Source organism: Coffea arabica, chromosome 4e, assembly GCF_036785885.1.
Source record: "Coffea arabica cultivar ET-39 chromosome 4e, Coffea Arabica ET-39 HiFi, whole genome shotgun sequence".
Classification (NCBI taxonomy): domain Eukaryota; kingdom Viridiplantae; phylum Streptophyta; class Magnoliopsida; order Gentianales; family Rubiaceae; genus Coffea; species Coffea arabica.
Genome location: NC_092317.1, coordinates 47,694,407 through 47,711,761, shown reverse-complemented (window position 1 = coordinate 47,711,761; position 17,355 = coordinate 47,694,407). Strand labels below are relative to the sequence as shown.

At 37.4% G+C, this 17,355-nt stretch overlaps 1 protein-coding gene and 3 non-coding genes across 6 annotated transcripts; all 4 read left to right on the top strand.

Annotated features, from left to right (window-relative positions):
- The first annotated feature begins 10,844 nt into the window (after positions 1–10,844).
- On the top strand, positions 10,845–14,192 carry LOC113741950 (protein NRT1/ PTR FAMILY 4.6-like). Of its 3 annotated transcripts, XM_072048019.1 has the most exons (6): positions 10,845–10,915; positions 11,016–11,121; positions 11,322–11,539; positions 12,459–12,899; positions 12,985–13,215; positions 13,285–14,192. In XM_072048019.1, the coding sequence occupies exons 1-6, from the start codon at positions 10,913–10,915 to the stop codon at positions 14,005–14,007; spliced, it is 1,722 nt and encodes a 573-aa protein (XP_071904120.1). In that variant the 5' UTR covers positions 10,845–10,912; the 3' UTR covers positions 14,008–14,192. The 3 variants fall into 3 exon arrangements, with proteins under 3 accessions (XP_071904120.1, XP_027125426.1, XP_071904119.1); XM_027269625.2 differs by having other exon boundaries at positions 12,985–14,192; XM_072048018.1 differs by lacking the exon at positions 10,845–10,915 and having other exon boundaries at positions 11,010–11,121; positions 12,985–14,192.
- Positions 14,193–15,356: 1,164 nt separating this feature from the next.
- Positions 15,357–15,429, top strand: TRNAA-AGC (transfer RNA alanine (anticodon AGC)). The gene has a single exon. It is a non-coding gene; the product is annotated as a tRNA-Ala (tRNA).
- Positions 15,430–16,321: 892 nt separating this feature from the next.
- TRNAA-AGC (transfer RNA alanine (anticodon AGC)) lies at positions 16,322–16,394 on the top strand. Its single transcript has one exon. It is a non-coding gene; the product is annotated as a tRNA-Ala (tRNA).
- A 762-nt stretch (positions 16,395–17,156) lies between these two features.
- TRNAA-AGC (transfer RNA alanine (anticodon AGC)) lies at positions 17,157–17,229 on the top strand. The gene has a single exon. It is a non-coding gene; the product is annotated as a tRNA-Ala (tRNA).
- The last annotated feature ends 126 nt before the right edge of the window (positions 17,230–17,355 follow it).

Below are 17,355 nucleotides of genomic sequence, written 5' to 3'. Positions count from 1 at the left end.
ACATTCTTCACATTGTAAGCCAATCAGCTTTCTTGGTCGGCTAGTTATCAAATTTCAGTCCCAACAAATAAAGAATCTGTATTAATGAGCAGCACGTTTTCAGGCTTATGCATCACTAGCTATCTTTCATTTCTGCGACAACACAGTCTGTGCAAACCAATTAATGGCGTCAAAAACCCTTACTAATGGACAATTCATATTGCAAAAGTTTTGCCCGCCGGGAGAGGGGGGGGGGTGGGGATACTCAAGCAAAAATCAACCAAGAATTTCAATTTTACGAGTTTTAACTAGGGATGGCAACGAAAGTGAGCACCCACGAGTACTGAGGCAGGGCGGGGGCGGGAGGAAATTTTCTCCGCCTGTTTTAAATGGGACAGGGGACGATATCCCCGTCCTGTCTCCCGCTTCAATTTATTAATATAAGTAAATGTAATATATTATATAATCTAATAATAATAAATTTAGAATATTTGACAACTAAACATAACCTTTATTTCATTTCTATCCGAATTCCTAATTGATATTTGGTACAAATATGTTACGTGTTCTATGAGTATTCCTAAATGTTATCTATAAAATCCAATTGAGTATCTTAATTTCTTGGTATTTTGTTTCAACACTTTTCTTGTTTCATTTTTTTCTTTTTTCAGCTTCGTATTTTATTTTATTCTTTGAATTTAGTTTTGATCTATTGAATAAAAACTTCTAGAAAAAAAAATTAAATTATCACCCGCGAGCACCCACTGGAGAAGCGGGGCACAGCGGGGAGGAGGAACGGAGTCGGGGACAGGGCGAGTGTTTTGGCAACATCTCCCGCCCCGAATCCGTTGCCATCCCTGGTTTTAACACTAGATTTTCATAATGTGGAAATCATTGAGGCCACTTAAAAGTCGGAAAAATTAGTCACAGATCTTGTAAGAAAATTGGTGTGTTACACAATTAGCTAGTCAATTATGACCTTATTCCATCAGTGACCAATGCATAAGCAAATTCACAAGGGTACTCAGTCCTAAGTCCTGGAAGCAATGGCTCTTAAACAGTAGTAAAAAAAGAAAGGGCTAAAAAAGGGTTGCAATGGCCGGCTAAGGTGTTAAAACAGTCAACACCGCTACTACCCCTTTCCTGAGGTAAAGGGTCACCTCTGGTCCCAGATTTGTGAAAGGAGCGTACGTATAAGATCCTTTGTCTAGCACCTGATTGCATATGCTATGTCCATATCCACTATTCCCCTACGTCTGTGGACTATGGTTATATGCAATTATGTACTTTCTTAACTAATCAAGCACAAAAATTGTAGAACTTTCCAAGTTCACAGTACAGTTTATAAACTTGCAGGCAAGAATTTAAGCTGATTACTACTGCTCTCCACATATAATGTTGACTTTTCAACGCCCACCACGGTTGAATTGGTGGCAAAATTTTGCATCCCACATCGACAAAGGCTTGAGGAAAGCCTTCTCTGGTTTCCTATAAATAAGGAAGCTTATTGAAGGAATTAACTTGCACCACTTAAGAGAGTTATATGGACTATTAGCTTCTTGAGTCATTTAGCCCATTTAGTCAAATATTTTAGGCTCTCTTATTTTGAGTTTAGGAATATTTTCTAAACTCTTTTGTAAGTGCCTATTGGCCTAGGAACCACTTTCCTACGGTCTTTTGTATTTTTTCTTCATAGTAGAAATATTGCTCCTCCCTCGCCCGTGGACGTAGGTCAATTTGACCGAACCACGTAAATCTTCTGTGTCTTTTATTTGCTTTGTTATCCGTCTTTATATGGTCGGTTTTACCGCCTAATTATTATATGGCTGGTATCTACCGCCTATCTATTATATGGTCGGTTATACCGCCTACTTTGTGCTAACTTGAGTTTGTCTATTCCTGGCCCGGTCCTAACAAACTGGTATCAGAGCTGGTTGTTATATTTTGCAAGACAGGTTCATCTGTGGGGCCCACTCATCCTGTGGGGTCCGTTTATCTGTGGGGCCCACTCATCCTGTGGGGTCCGTTTATCCGTGGGGCCCGCTCACCTTGTGGGGTCCGTTCATCCCGTGGGGCCCGCTTATCTTGTGGGGTCCGCTCACCCTGTGGGGTCCGCTCACGAGACTTGCATATTTGTTTGGCCAGTTTTTTTTTGAGACAAACTTCACGTTACAGATTTTGTGGCAACAATGACGATAACAAAGACGGTTGTCGAGAAATTCGACAGGAATGTCAACTTCGGAATGTGGCAGCTCAAGATGGAGGCCATTCTTGTTCAAGACGGAGTTGATCTAGCAATTCACGGAATCGAGAACAAACCAGAAGAAGTCAAGGATGCGGATTTCGCCGATATGGATAAGAAGGCCAGATCCAGCATAATCTTAAATCTCTCCGATGAGGTATTGCGTGAGGTAGCAACGGAGACTTCGGCCAAGGCTATGTGGGATAAATTAAAAGCCTTGTATATGAAGAAGACAGTCGAGAATCGGCTATATTTGAACCAGAGTTTGTACATGCTTCGGATGTCTGAAGGTACATCTATACTCTCCCATCTTGATAAATTTGATTCCATTATTATGGATTTGGGGAATATAGATTCGAAAATTGATGATGAAGATCAAGCCCTATTACTTTTGTGTTCCCTTCCCCAGTCTTTTAAGCATTTCCGCGATACTATGATTTATGGAAAGGAAACAATTTCGTATCGGGAAATTAAATCTGCATTAAAATCTAAAGAGCAGATAGATAGGGACATTACTGGGGAAACTAGTGGGAGTCAAGCCGATGGCTTGTTTGTTCGGGGTAGATCTGAAAAGAGAAACACAGAAAATAGAAGTAGATCCAAATCCAGACATAAAAATGTGGTGTGCAATTATTGTAAAAAGAAGGGCCATGTTATCTCTGATTGCTTTAAATTGAAAAATAAAGAAAAGCAAAAAGGGAAATTTGTTGAGAAAAATACTGAATCCGCTGAAGCTAGTATAGCAGCTGATGAGAATGATGGAACTATTTTCTGTGCAACGGAAAATAATTTTAGGTCTAACAATGAGTGGATTTTAGATTCGGGTTGTTCGTATCATATGTGTCCCAATAGGGACTGGTTTTCAACATATGAATCAACTGAAGGTGGAGTTGTCTTAATGGGCAACAACGCTGTTTGTAAAGTTGTTGGCAAAGGCACAATCCGGATTAAAATGTACGATGGTGTTGTGAGAACGCTCACAGATGTTAGACATGTTCCAGATTTGAAGAAAAATCTCATCTCTTTGGGCACTCTTGAGTCTATCGGGTGCAGGTATTCAGGTGGAGACGGAGTTCTCAAAATCACTCGAGGAGCTCTTGTTGTTATGAAGGCACACAGATCTGGTACTTTATATATTTTGCAGGGATCTACTGTTACAGGTGCTGCTGCTGTTTCTACATCAACTTTGTCTGATTCTGATTTTACCAAATTATGGCACATGAGATTGGGGCACATGAGCGAGAAGGGCTTATCTATTTTATGCAAACGAGGTCTTCTTGGTAGTCAAAGTATTGGAAAGATGGGACTCTGTGAACATTGCATTTTTGGAAAGCAGAAGAGAGTTAGCTTCCAGTTGCCGGCAGTTCACAGGACAAAAGGAACTTTGGACTACATTCATTCAGACCTCTGGGGGCCTTCTCGTGCTCCTTCTAAAGGAGGTGCCAGGTACATGTTGACTTTCATTGATGATTATTCAAGGAAAGTTTGGGTCTATTTTCTTAAACATAAAAATGATGTTTTCGTAACTTTCAAGCAATGGAAAGTTTTGATTGAGAAGCAAACAGGAAAACACATTAAGCGGTTGAGAACAGATAATGGCATGGAATTTTGTGGAGGTGAATTTAATGAATTCTGCAAGAATGAAGGAATTGTTCGGCATCACACCGTCAGGATGACGTCTCAACAAAATGGTGTGGCCGAACGTATGAACAGAACTCTTTTGGAGAGAGCAAGGTGTATGATCTCTAATGCAGGGTTGACAAACGACTTTTGGGCAGAGGCGATCAATATGGCCTGTTATATTGTCAACCGTTCTCCTTCTGCATCTCTTGATTTCAAAACTCCTGAGCAAGTTTGGTCAGGTACTCCTGCTGATTACTCCAATTTAAAAGTTTTTGGGTGTCCAGCATACATGCACGTGAATGATGGAAAATTGGAGCCTAGGGCTAAAAAGTGCATTTTTCTTGGGTATGCTTTTGGGGTGAAAGGATACAGATTATGGTGTCCTGATCCCAAATCTCCAAAATTTGTGATCAGTAGAGATGTTACTTTTGATGAATTGTCTATGTTATCTTCCAAGAAGGAGTCTTCTAGTCCTTGTACTACTGATAGTACACAGAAGCAGGTGGAGCTTGATATTGGCAGTTCTGGTCCTTCTCAGACCAAATCTTCTATTCAACAAATGCCAGTAGATGCACCTGAGTCTACTGTGGAAGATAGTTCAGAAGAAGAGGAATATTCCATAGCCAGAGATAGACAAAGGAGAGACATTCGACCACCACAAAGATATGCAAATTTAGTTGCATATGCTTTGTCTATTGCAGAAGAAACTGATGCAGTTGGTGAGCCTTCCACCTATTCAGAAGCAGTTTCTTGTGATGATTCTGCAAAGTGGTTGATTGCGATGAATGAAGAAATTGAATCTCTCCATCGTAATGAAACTTGGGTTCTTGTAAAGCCGCCGTCAGCTAAGAAAATTGTTGGATGCAAATGGGTCTTCAAGAAGAAGGAAGGTATTCCAGGGGTTGAAGATGCAAGATATAAAGCACGATTGGTTGCAAAGGGCTATAGTCAGGTACAAGGTGTTGATTTTAATGATATATTCTCACCTGTTGTTAAACATAGCTCTATTCGTGTTTTGCTTGCTTTAGTAGCCATGTATAATTTGGAGTTAGAGCAGCTTGATGTTAAGACAACTTTCTTACATGGCGAACTTGAAGAACAAATTTATATGAAACAACCCCAGGGTTTTGAAATTGAAGGTAAGGAAGACCATGTTTGCTTATTGAAGAAATCCTTATATGGATTGAAGCAGTCTCCAAGACAATGGTATAAAAGGTTTGATTCCTTTATGTTGGGTCATGGTTATTTGAGGAGCATGTATGATAGTTGTGTTTACTTCCGGAAGTTAAATAATGGTTCTTTCATTTATTTGCTGCTTTATGTTGATGATATGCTCATTGCTGCCAAGAATTTGTCAGAAATTCACACTTTGAAACTGCAGTTAAATAGTGAATTTGAAATGAAAGATTTGGGCGCAGCTAAGAAAATTCTTGGCATGGATATCAAGCGAGATCGAGGAGTAGGGAAGTTATTTTTGACCCAGAAAAATTACCTTGAGAAAGTTTTGGAGCGTTTTGGCATGAAAGATGCTAAACCAGTATCTACTCCTCTTGCTAGCCATTTTCGGCTATCCGCTGCTCAATCACCAAAATCAGACGAAGAGGAAGATTATATGGCACGGGTTCCTTATTCCAGTGCAGTCGGCAGTATTATGTATGCAATGGTTTGTACTCGTCCAGATATTGCACAAGCAGTCAGTGTTGTTAGCAGATATATGTTTTGCCCTGGTAAAGCACATTGGCAAGCTGTGAAGTGGATTCTCAGATACTTGCGAGGTACTTCAAATGCATGTTTGGAGTTTGGAAGAAATAATAACACTTTGGTTGGTTTTGTAGACTCAGACTACGCTGGGGATCTTGACAGGAGAAGATCACTTTCAGGCTATGTATTTTGCATTGGCGGTTGTGCTGTTAGTTGGAAAGCTACTTTACAACCTGTCGTAGCTTTGTCTACTACTGAAGCAGAATATATGGCTGTGACCGAGGCAATCAAAGAAGCCTTGTGGTTGAAGAGTTTATTTAGCGAGCTAAGTCTATATCAAGGTGTTATTGATATTCACTGTGATAGTCAAAGTACCATACACTTGACTAAAGATCAGATGTATCATGAGAGGACGAAACACATTGATGTGAAGTATCACTTCATTCGGGATATCATTGCTGAGGGAAAAGTCCTTATTCAGAAAATCAATACTAAGGACAATCCAGCCGATATGTTTACAAAACATCTTCCACTTTACAAGTTCAAGCAGTGCTTGGACTTGATTGGTGTTCGTTATTGGTGATTTAAGCCCATTGGGGCTTATGTGAAGAAGGTGGAGCAGTTTTTTGGGTGGAATCCAAAATTATGCCAAGGTGGAGATTTGTTGACTTTTCAACGCCCACCACGGTTGAATTGGTGGCAAAATTTTGCATCCCACATCGACAAAGGCTTGAGGAAAGCCTTCTCTGGTTTCCTATAAATAAGGAAGCTTATTGAAGGAATTAACTTGCACCACTTAAGAGAGTTATATGGGCTATTAGCTTCTTGAGTCATTTAGCCCATTTAGTCAAATATTTTAGGCTCTCTTATTTTGAGTTTAGGAATATTTTCTAAACTCTTTTGTAAGTGCCTATTGGCCTAGGAACCACTTTCCTACGGTCTTTTGTATTTCTTCTTCATAGTAGAAATATTGCTCCTCCCTCGCCCGTGGACGTAGGTCAATTTGACCGAACCACGTAAATCTTCTGTGTCTTTTATTTGCTTTGTTATCCGTCTTTATATGGTCGGTTTTACCGCCTAATTATTATATGGCTGGTATCTACCGCCTATCTATTATATGGTCGGTTATACCGCCTACTTTGTGCTAACTTGAGTTTGTCTATTCCTGGCCCGGTCCTAACATATAAAGTACTTAGAAATCATGATTAGGAAGGTTGAGTTTCTTACAAAAACATGCTATAGATCAGGAAATCTCAAGGTTGAAGTGCTCTCAGGAAAGGGCGGCCTTTCTTGACACTGGTCACCATGAGAGTCGGAAATAGTGCTTTGATGAAATTTCCACTACCAGAGGTCGGTAGAAGGTTGAAGAACTGCACCCTGTCACATCCACATCCAGCCTACATAACTTCAAGAATATGGCTGAAATGTGGAAGTGGCATGCGATTTTTATCCACAGGTCACCAATCATGGGAGAAAACCCCCCAACCTGGCAGACGCAGACAGGTCTGATTGTTCCAGAAATGCATTACTTCAGGAAATGGGCATGCGGAAGTAGCAGAAATGTAAAGTTAGTAGTGCATGACTTTTAGGAACAGGAAGAGCTTTAGTCCATATTCTGAGGCTAGAGGCCCTTTCTTCTGCAGATAATCCCTTCGAAGTACAACAAAGTAGAGCAATTCTTTACAATATGAATTAGAAGAATAAATTATATCAGTAACTATGACTTTTTCATGATGTTAGCAGAATGCTAAGCCTTCAGGATATCATCTATTTATATACTCACATACAGTACTGGAAGAAAAATTGAATTTCAGGATATGCAGGTCTCGTTGAAAGAAAATTTTTTTAAAAAATAAAGCACTGGAAGAAGAAAAGAAAACAGTTACCAAGATTAATATCAGACTTCACAATCAGCATCAGCATAAAATCCAATTAAAAATGCTTAAACTTGGTAGCCACGGAGTAAATAATCTCTATGAAGATGACATAGTAATACTGACACAAAAAAAAAGAAAAAAAAAAGAAGTTTCTCTTCTTTTTTTTTTCGACAGTGGATAATAATCTACTCTACGCTTACTCCTACTCTAACCTATTCTAGGGGCGGACCTAACTGAGCCTTTGGGGGGCCGATGGGAATTGAACCACCATCAGATCAAATGGGTGCACTACACACCCATCTGGATTTTTAGAGAGCCACATACTGTGATAATTGGTGAGAGACAAGGTTTAAACCCTCGCCTCCCACCCCATAAAGCCTTAATGGCTTGATGGTGGCCATCCGTCCAAAGGCTGTGAAAAAAATGAAGTTTCTTATAGAAGCAGTTATGTGGCATATTTCGGGGTTTAGAAATAAAAAGAAAGATCATCAAGTAGATTAGGTCCTTGCTTAACTTTAGGAAGCTCCCAAGTACACCACTTAATTAGCAGTCATACAGCACCAAAACGGAAAGTTCGAGAAGCAGCAGCATAACAAGCTTGATTGAAGGTGATGATTATACCAGCACAAAACCATTGCACTTAAATCTAGAGGGAGTATCTATATTTACAGTATAATGATTGAATGTTCTATTCCTCCTTCCACGGTAATAATAGAGTTTAGTTGATCAGAGATGGAATAAAAAGTGCAGAAATCTTAAAGAACAAACGAGTCATATAATCAGAAACATCAGTAAAAGCATTGGGCATCATTCCCAGGAGAAAGGTTTGACCCAAGGCAACTTTTTACCTACCTTGTTATCAATAACAACATGTATTTCATAAGCACAAAAACCACTGTTGATTTGGAGACGTGTACTTGTGTATCCATAAAGCGAATGAAACCGCTACTAATTGCTGAATCACATGAAAAAGACAGGTAACTTTACCCTGGCCTCACCCAGATCATCACTAGTAAAGCAAATAAAAAACTGTCCCATGCTTCTAATCAAGAGATGTTTGAAAAAATGCATCAAAAGTTTAAATAAAACTACAGAAATCTGTAAATATGATTTCATACTTTGAAGGGTCATGATCACTCAGCTTGAGGATCTATTATATCATGTGTTGGAAATAGTTAGTGATGAATTCCATATTGAAAGTGCGTGAAGAATACAAGATGTTTATAGTCAAGTGCACACCTATTCAAATCAATTTGGATGGTGGGAAATTTTGGAAGAAAACTTCAAAATTGCACATACATTTATCACGTTGACTATTGAATTAAAATATAAATTTAATATTCAAAAGATTGGCACTTGGGCACTTAAGAACCAAAATTAATTTTAATTAAAATTAATTTCATTTTAATATTTCTTCTTAATTAAACGGTTTCCTTTTAGTGTTGTGTCTAATGATACAACTCATACAACAGTTAAGTATCCATTTATTTTAAAAAAGTGTCTATTCATGAAGAAATACGTTTCTAAAAGACATGACATTTCTTTTAGGGTATCTGAACATTATAAATAAGAGTGTCCAGATATCAAAAAACTCACTTTTACTTTTGGTTTTACTTTTTCTTCTACTTTAATTTGTTCAAAACAATATTCTCTAAACCGTTATTGGGAGAATTTCTGCATACTATTGTGTGGAAATTCTGGTTGGCTTTGTTATTCCTAGAGGGAATTGCCGCGAACCCGATAGTAGAATAGTGGGGGCAAATTTCCTAAGGAAAGTAAATCTTCATGCCAAAGCCATTTTCTGTAGTTGTAGTTATTACTATTTCCTAAAATCATGCACTTCAAAATTCTATTGCAAACATATCCACACATCTGACCTATCGAAGCAACAAGAACACTGGATGGCCCAGATAGGAACTGATAAAATCAATTAGACCACTTGATGAGTAAGCCATAACCAGACGATTCCAGCAGCAAGAAGAAACAACTAGAATGTAGTTCAGAGCTCTATGGTAACCAGCTGAAGGAGAGAGTCCATGTGAACTGGACAATGACTTGTAATCACCCTCCGATGATTCGAGAAAATGGCCTCTGATGAATGAAGTTGATGATTCGAGAAAATTAGGTCCATCTATATAACAAAGAAGAAAATAGTGTTCATGAGCAATAGGGTGTCGAGCAGGATATACAAGATAGATATTGAAGAACAATTGATTTTTTTTTTTTCAATCATAGAAAATAAAAACAAGGCAGTTATAGCATTCTTAGAACTCCATTATGCATATAGCTTTTAAAACTAACCAATTACATCTGGAAAGGCAGCTATTCAACAGCACTAAAGCACTAGAATATAAGCATCATGAACTTAGTTGATCATCAGGCTGCACATAATGTTTCATGTCATCTCATGTTGTCCACCAGCAAATGCTTATACAAGTAAGTCAAGCATCATATCATGGTGCTTATGTAGGCAACCAGCTAAGAGTAAACACATTTATACTACGATTCCACCTGTTTAAACACCAACCTGATGCTGATACAGGTAGTCAAGCATCATATCATGGCACTTATGTAGACAACCAGCTAAGAGTGAACTCATTCATCATACGATTCCACCCGTTTAAACACCAACCTGATAAGAGTTATTTTTCAGATCTTCAGTCTCCAGAATACGTGAGGTTTTTGATAAGTAATGGCTACTGCCCTTTCTGGTAATATCTGCCAATTATGAAAAAAAGATACATAAACCACTAAATTTTGCTAGTCCTATTAAATGTCATGCCTATCTTGTAATAAACAAGTAAAAATGGCTCTAGACCCCTCTCTTTCTTCTGTACTCTCAAAACACAAACACCACTTGATATCCAATGTCAGCACCTAAAAATGTGTAGTTACGCGGAACCATACTTGACACAAACTAAAATATGTGGGAGAAAAGGAGTTTATTATCAATCAATCACACATATAATAAGCACATCCGACTTTCATATAGAGATCGGCAAAAATTCTAAACATAATTGCCTTTACAACAACCACAACTCTCTTTAATTTTCCTCTCACTCTTCTCAACTGAAACAAATAACCAGACACCCCATATATAGCACACAGTACTTGGTAAATAGGAAACTACTAAGACAGAAAAGTACCAAATAATTATTCTATACCTTAGACAAGTAAACCACTAAAATTTGACTATTCTTTTAATTTAGAAATAGGAAACAACTAATATTAGGAAGTTTGGTTTAATTATGCCACTTCCAAACTCTAACATTGGTCAAAACATCCAAGAATAAATCTTCCTAGTAAAGAATCCAGAATTTTCTTAGGCTGGACCCCCCCCCCCCCAACAACACACACACACACACAACAGAAACAAAAAAGACAAAATCCCTGCAGTATATAAATGCAATTGCAGAGTAACTCCTACCAAAACAGTAAAGGTGTTTGATCAGGTCTCCTGCAATCAGATAAGCATACACTGTCAACAGCAATGGTGCACACTTTTTCTGATACTTTAATTTGTGTTTCTACTTAGATTCTTCTCCATCAAATTGAGAGCCCTGTTTCATGATCTTTTCATGCCACAAATGCAGGAGGAAAGACACTATTCAGACAAATGGGAAGGCTATGTAGATTGGCGAAACAGACCAGCCCTGAGAGGCAAGCATGGTGGCATGGTTGCTGCATCCTTTGTCTTAGGTTAGTTTGAATATCTATGTTTCAAGGTATATATTTACCAGTAGTAAATATACTGCTATGATGATTGCTAGAGAGTTCAACACAAAAGTTGAAGATAGAATTTTTTGATAGGATAATCCCTCTGCACCTTTGTTCACTTTTAACAACCAGAGAAATGCCACAACAAATACTTACTTGATTTTCTCCGCTTGCAATTTTAGTTGTCGAGATACTGGAGAATCTCACATACCTGGCAAATGCAAGCAACCTGGTGCTTTACTTGTCAAAATTCATGCATTACTCTCCATCTAATTCAGCGAACATGGTAACTAACTTCATGGGCACTGCATTTCTCCTTGCTCTTCTTGGAGGCTTTTTATCTGATGCCTTCTTCACCACCTATTGCATCTATCTCATAAGCGCAACAATTGAGTTCCTGGTAAGAACTATCCTTAGATTCCAAATTTGTTTAGTCAACTGACTTACATGACACACAATGTAGTTGAATATCTATCAAATAATGAACTGCTCTTTAGCCAATAAATGGTCCAAAACAAGCATGTCAGACTTGCGTCTCATGGTCAATAACTTCAATAGTGATCAATCAATAGAACTATGGTTTAGCATTAATTTCACAGCTTGCAGAGGTGAGGTTTACCATTGAAGCACCTGTTATCAAATAGGCAAAATGCAAATAAGATTCATTGGTGGAGTATCTTTTGATCTTTAGAAGAATGAGTGATTTTGAAGAGAGTGGATCTAGCAAACTGAAAATGTCCATGTAAGCAACTTTAAGCCCCTCATAGTACAAAAGTTATACAGAACTCAAACAGAGGGAGTTCACTTAATGGAGACATAAACACTTCTCTGTAACAATAATAACTCATGAAGATATGTATGACTACTCAATTGCACGTACCATGCAGAAAAATGTATGAACTATGAATAAAACTCCTACTTGGGGCAATGGTTTTGACAGATTCAGCGGTAAATTGACAAATACAATAGTCATAATAGTTTTCAGTTTTGAAGCAAATAAAAGTTTTTTCTTTCTTTCAGTATCAACAAATAAAGATGCTTGAAACATATTTTGGGCCTGAGAGTTGGGGGTGGGAGGTAATAAAAAAAAAAGATGCTTGAAACATTGAGTTCAATTCTCAAATCACTGCATCGACGGACAACTACTATGGCCTAGAGGTATTCATTGCATAGCAGTTCTTTTATAAGGGTTAACATGAGTCCATTTTGACTAAAGGAATCTTTCTAAGGGAGACTTTTACCATAGGATAGATAGACACTATGAGTCATGGTTATGGCCTTGTATTCTTGCTTTGACTGATTGCAAACCTTGGAAACAGGGCCTGCTAATGCTCACAGTGCAAGCTCACATACCTTCACTGACACCATCCGCTTGCACACCAATTAACAGAAACACTTCATGCCAGCAAGTTGATGCTGGGAAAGCAGCAATATTGTTTGCAGGCCTCTATCTGGTTGCCTTGGGTGTTGGAGGAATTAAAGGTTCCCTTCCTCCACATGGAGCTGAGCAGTTTGATGAGGATACCACACGTGGAAGGAAGCAGAGGTCGACATTCTTCAATTACTACGTCTTCTGCCTGTCCTGTGGTGGACTAATTGCAGTAACATTTATGGTGTGGATTGAAGACAATAAAGGTTGGCACTGGGGCTTTGGTATCTCAACTGGTATAATACTTGTTACAATTCCAATCTTCCTACTTGGTTCTTCTACTTACAGGATCAAAATTCCAACTGGAAGCCCTATTACAACCATTTTCAAGGTATAGCTTTTCTCTAGAATTACAGTTTCTGTACTTTTTATTAGCCAATGTCTAACAAGGAAGATCCATACTAATATTTCACCAGGTTTTGGCTGGAGCTGTTTGTACGTGTTGCACTTCAACAACTTCCAGGAATGCAATCATGAGCACGAGCACAACCTCAACCTACACAACTGAAACCGGCCTGGAAGAGAAAAATGGCAAAAATGGAGCAGAGACTCACACAACATCAGAAGACCTGAGGTTCCTAAATAGAGCGGCAATTGGAAGGCCTTTCCATCAACTGCTACAATGCACCATCAAAGAAGTAGAAGAAGTGAGGATTGTCTTTAAGATTTTGCCGATTTTTGCATCCACCATGATGCTGAACTGCTGTCTTGCTCAGCTGTCTACCTTTTCAGTCCAACAAGCAGCAACCATGGACACTAGGATTGGCTCGTTCACAGTTCCACCGGCTTCCCTTCCAGTTTTCCCAGTAATTTTCATCATGATACTTGCACCAATCTACAATCACATCATTATCCCACTTGCTAGGAAGGCTACCGGGACAGAAATGGGAATCACACATTTACAGCGAATTGGAACTGGCTTAGTTTTCTCAATTGTGGCCATGGCTGTTGCAGCATTAGTGGAAATGAAGCGAAAGAAGGTGGCAATGCAATCCGGCATGATAAATTCAACAGAACCTCTTCCAATCACATTCCTTTGGGTGGCATTGCAATATATGTTTTTAGGATCAGCTGATCTTTTCAGCTTGGCTGGCATGATGGATTTCTTTTTCACAGAGGCCCCATTTAGCATGAAGTCATTAGCAACAGCTCTCTCCTGGACCTCACTGGCCATAGGTTATTATTTCAGCTCGGTACTTGTATCAATTGTCAACAAAGTTACAAGCACCTTTAGGCACACGCCATGGCTTTATGGAAGTAACTTGAACCATTATCACCTTGAACGATTTTACTGGTTGATGTGCATATTAAGTGGGTTAAATTTTCTGCATTATCTCTTTTGGGCCAGCCGTTACAAGTATCAGTCAACTTGGCCTGGAGATCAAGAGGAGATTCAAATAAGAGTTAACTCATCTGAACTGCAATTATCCCACTCATGAAAGCTATTCAGGACGAACCTTCTCCACTGCCTCTCTATGTGAATGTGTGTGTACGAGAGAGAGAGAGAGAGTACTAGCTGAATGTATAATTTATCATTGCGATTTGAGTTATCAGTTCAGTAATACTGTATCATTCATCCCATTCTGGTAAGAATAATCTTAGTGAATTTGCATATCATTTTCAATCGGAGCCTCAGAAAATGCATTTGAATCATTCAATTTCATTCGAAAACTATAACTCCATTTCATGTGCACAAAAAATTTATCAAGGGACAATTAATCTGACGCATCAGTCTAAATTGAGTTAGCTGATGTACAGATCCAAAAATCATGAAACTATAACTTGTCCAAAATGAACAAAGCGAATGACGGCACTGATAATATTTTTGTATGTTATTAAGCCAACTCTTTTCTTCTTCCCCTTCCCAATATCAGCACTTCAATTCCAATATTCAGAAAGAAAGCAACAGGGGCCAGCAACAATGACAGACCGAACCTACTTGGTTACATTGCCAGAAACTGACAAGATGATCAATACCAAGCCAAGATTCCAGACCAACATCTCAGCAATGTTGTAGAAACCAAAATCAAGATTCACATCTAACAATTCTCACAACACTAAAAAAAAGGAACAATAAGGGCTGGCCATAACTTAAACAGCATTGTACAACTAACGGCTACAAACACAATCAAAGCATATACCTGCATAATGAAATCCAACATAATCTGTTGCATTTGAAACTTCCCAATAGGATAAGCCCTTTAACTAATGTACTCATAATTAGGATGAGTTTCATTAAGCACCACTTGTTCCTTGACTCAGTATTACCACAACCAATGGTATTTTAAAATGTTATATCTTATATGAAGCCAGCTTCTCGTTTGTCCAGATCAATGTCTTTACCTCAACTAGAACACACACACACATATATATATACACACACTCATTTTTGGAACTGTTTTGTAGTGTCAAGACCAATGTCATATTGAACAGCAAATTGGAATCCATTTTGTTTGCCATTTTTGCTTCGTTATTCTCATGTTGCTCGATAAACCCACTCCAGTTTTGGATTTTTTTTTTCTTTTTGGAAGCAACAAATGTCTAAACTTATAAAGTGCAATTCATCATCATCATCATCATCTTATGATGTCGGCAGAAAGCACTGACATGAACAAGGATTCAGTAGAAGGGTTGGTACCTTAATTTACAAGGGAGAGATAAAACTGCCATGAATTGGTGGTGGTGAGGTTTAGGTGAAAAGTATCGGAGCAGAGAATTTGTAACGGCCTAACGGGTAAAACCCAACTAGAAGAAAATATGAAATATTTGTTTTCCAAAGAAATTATTCGGGGATGTAGCTCAGATGGTAGAGCGCTCGCTTAGCATGCGAGAGGTACGGGGATCGATACCCCGCATCTCCACTGTTTTTTTTTGAATTTTTAATTTCTCAAACTACTTTCCTTTTAAAGCCATAAATCTTTTTGAGAAAACACTTCATATAAATAAGGTACCTACTAGCTACACAATTGATAATTTGCTTATTTTCATCTCCACTGTTTTTTTTTTAATTTTTAATTTCTCAAACTACTTTCCTTTTAAAGCCATAAATCTTTTTGAGAAAACACTTCATATAAATAAGGTACCTACTAGCTACACAATTGATAATTTGCTTATTTTCTACTAAGGTATATTCAAAAGTTGTTGATTTTGGTCTCTCAAACTACTCTCCTTCTAAAGCCATAAATCTTTTTGAGAAAGCACTTTATTTAAATAAGGCGGCTACTAACTACACAATTGACAATTTGCTTATTTTTCTTCTATACCCCGCATCTCCATTGCTTTTTTTTTTAAAAAAAATTTACATTTAAATTTCTCAAACTACTTTCCTTTTATGGATAATTTCAAAAACCTCTCCTGAGATTTCTAACAATTTCACTGAACTCCCCTGAAATTTAAAAAATTACACATACCTCCCTTGTTATTTAAAATGGCAATTTTACCCTTAAATATTTTAATGAAATTCTCTTATTTGGTATGTTTATACTTAGAATGAGTTTTAAAATTATTTTTTCATTCTTTTTCCTTCTTATTCCTTTTTAAAAATTTTTCTCCAATAAAACTGTAAAACTATCAATAATACCTCTAGATTTCTATTATAACCAAATGTCGAACTAGTGATTTTTTTGACGAGTTAATTTTATATGTAATCCAATATTTTTGCTGATCTTTGTTTTCTATTTTTTGGTTTTAAAATTAAAAATAAAAAAAAAGAAATGGCCTAAAAACACTACTAAATTATGATATCCATCACTCGGGGATGTAGCTCAGATGGTAGAGCGCTCGCTTAGCATGCGAGAGGTACGGGGATCGATACCCCGCATCTCCATTGTTTTTTTTTTTAAATTTTAATTTCTCAAACTACTTTCCTTTTAAAGCCATAAATCTTTTTGAGAAAACACTTCATATAAATAAGGTACCTACTAGCTACACAATTGATAATTTGCTTATTTTCTACTAAGGTATATTCAAAAGTTGTTGATTTTGGTCTCTCAAACTACTCTCCTTCTAAAGCCATAAATCTTTTTGAGAAAGCACTTTATTTAAATAAGGTGGCTACTAACTACACAATTGACAATTTGCTTATTTTTCTTCTATACCCCGCATCTCCATTGCTTTTTTTTTAAAAAACAATTTTTACATTTAAAATTCTCAAACTACTTTCCTTTTAGGGATAATTTCAAAAACCTCTCCTGAGATTTCTAACAATTTCACTGAGCTCCCCTGAGATTTAAAAAATTACACATACCTCCCTTGTCATTTAAAATGACAATTTTACCCTTAAGTATTTTAATGAAATTCTCTTATTTGGTATGTTTATCCTTAGAATGAGTTTTAAAATTATTTTTTCATTCTTTTTCCTTCTTATTCCTTTTTAAAAATTTTTCTCCAATAAAACTGTAAAACTATCAATAATACCTCTAGATTTCTATTATAACCAAATGTCGAACTAGTGATTTTTTTGACGCGTTAATTTTATATGTAATCCAATATTTTTGCTGATCTTTGTTTTCTATTTTTTGGTATTAAAATTAAAAATAAAAAAAAGAAATGGCCTAAAAACACTACTAAATTATGATATCCATCACTCGGGGATGTAGCTCAGATGGTAGAGCGCTCACTTAGCATGCGAGAGGTACGGGGATCGATACCCCGCATCTCCATTGTTTTTTTTTTAATTTTTAATTTCTCAAACTACTTTCCTTTTAAAGCCATAAATCTTTTTGAGAAAACACTTCATATAAATAAGGTACCTACTAGCTACACAATTGATAATTTGCTTATTTTCT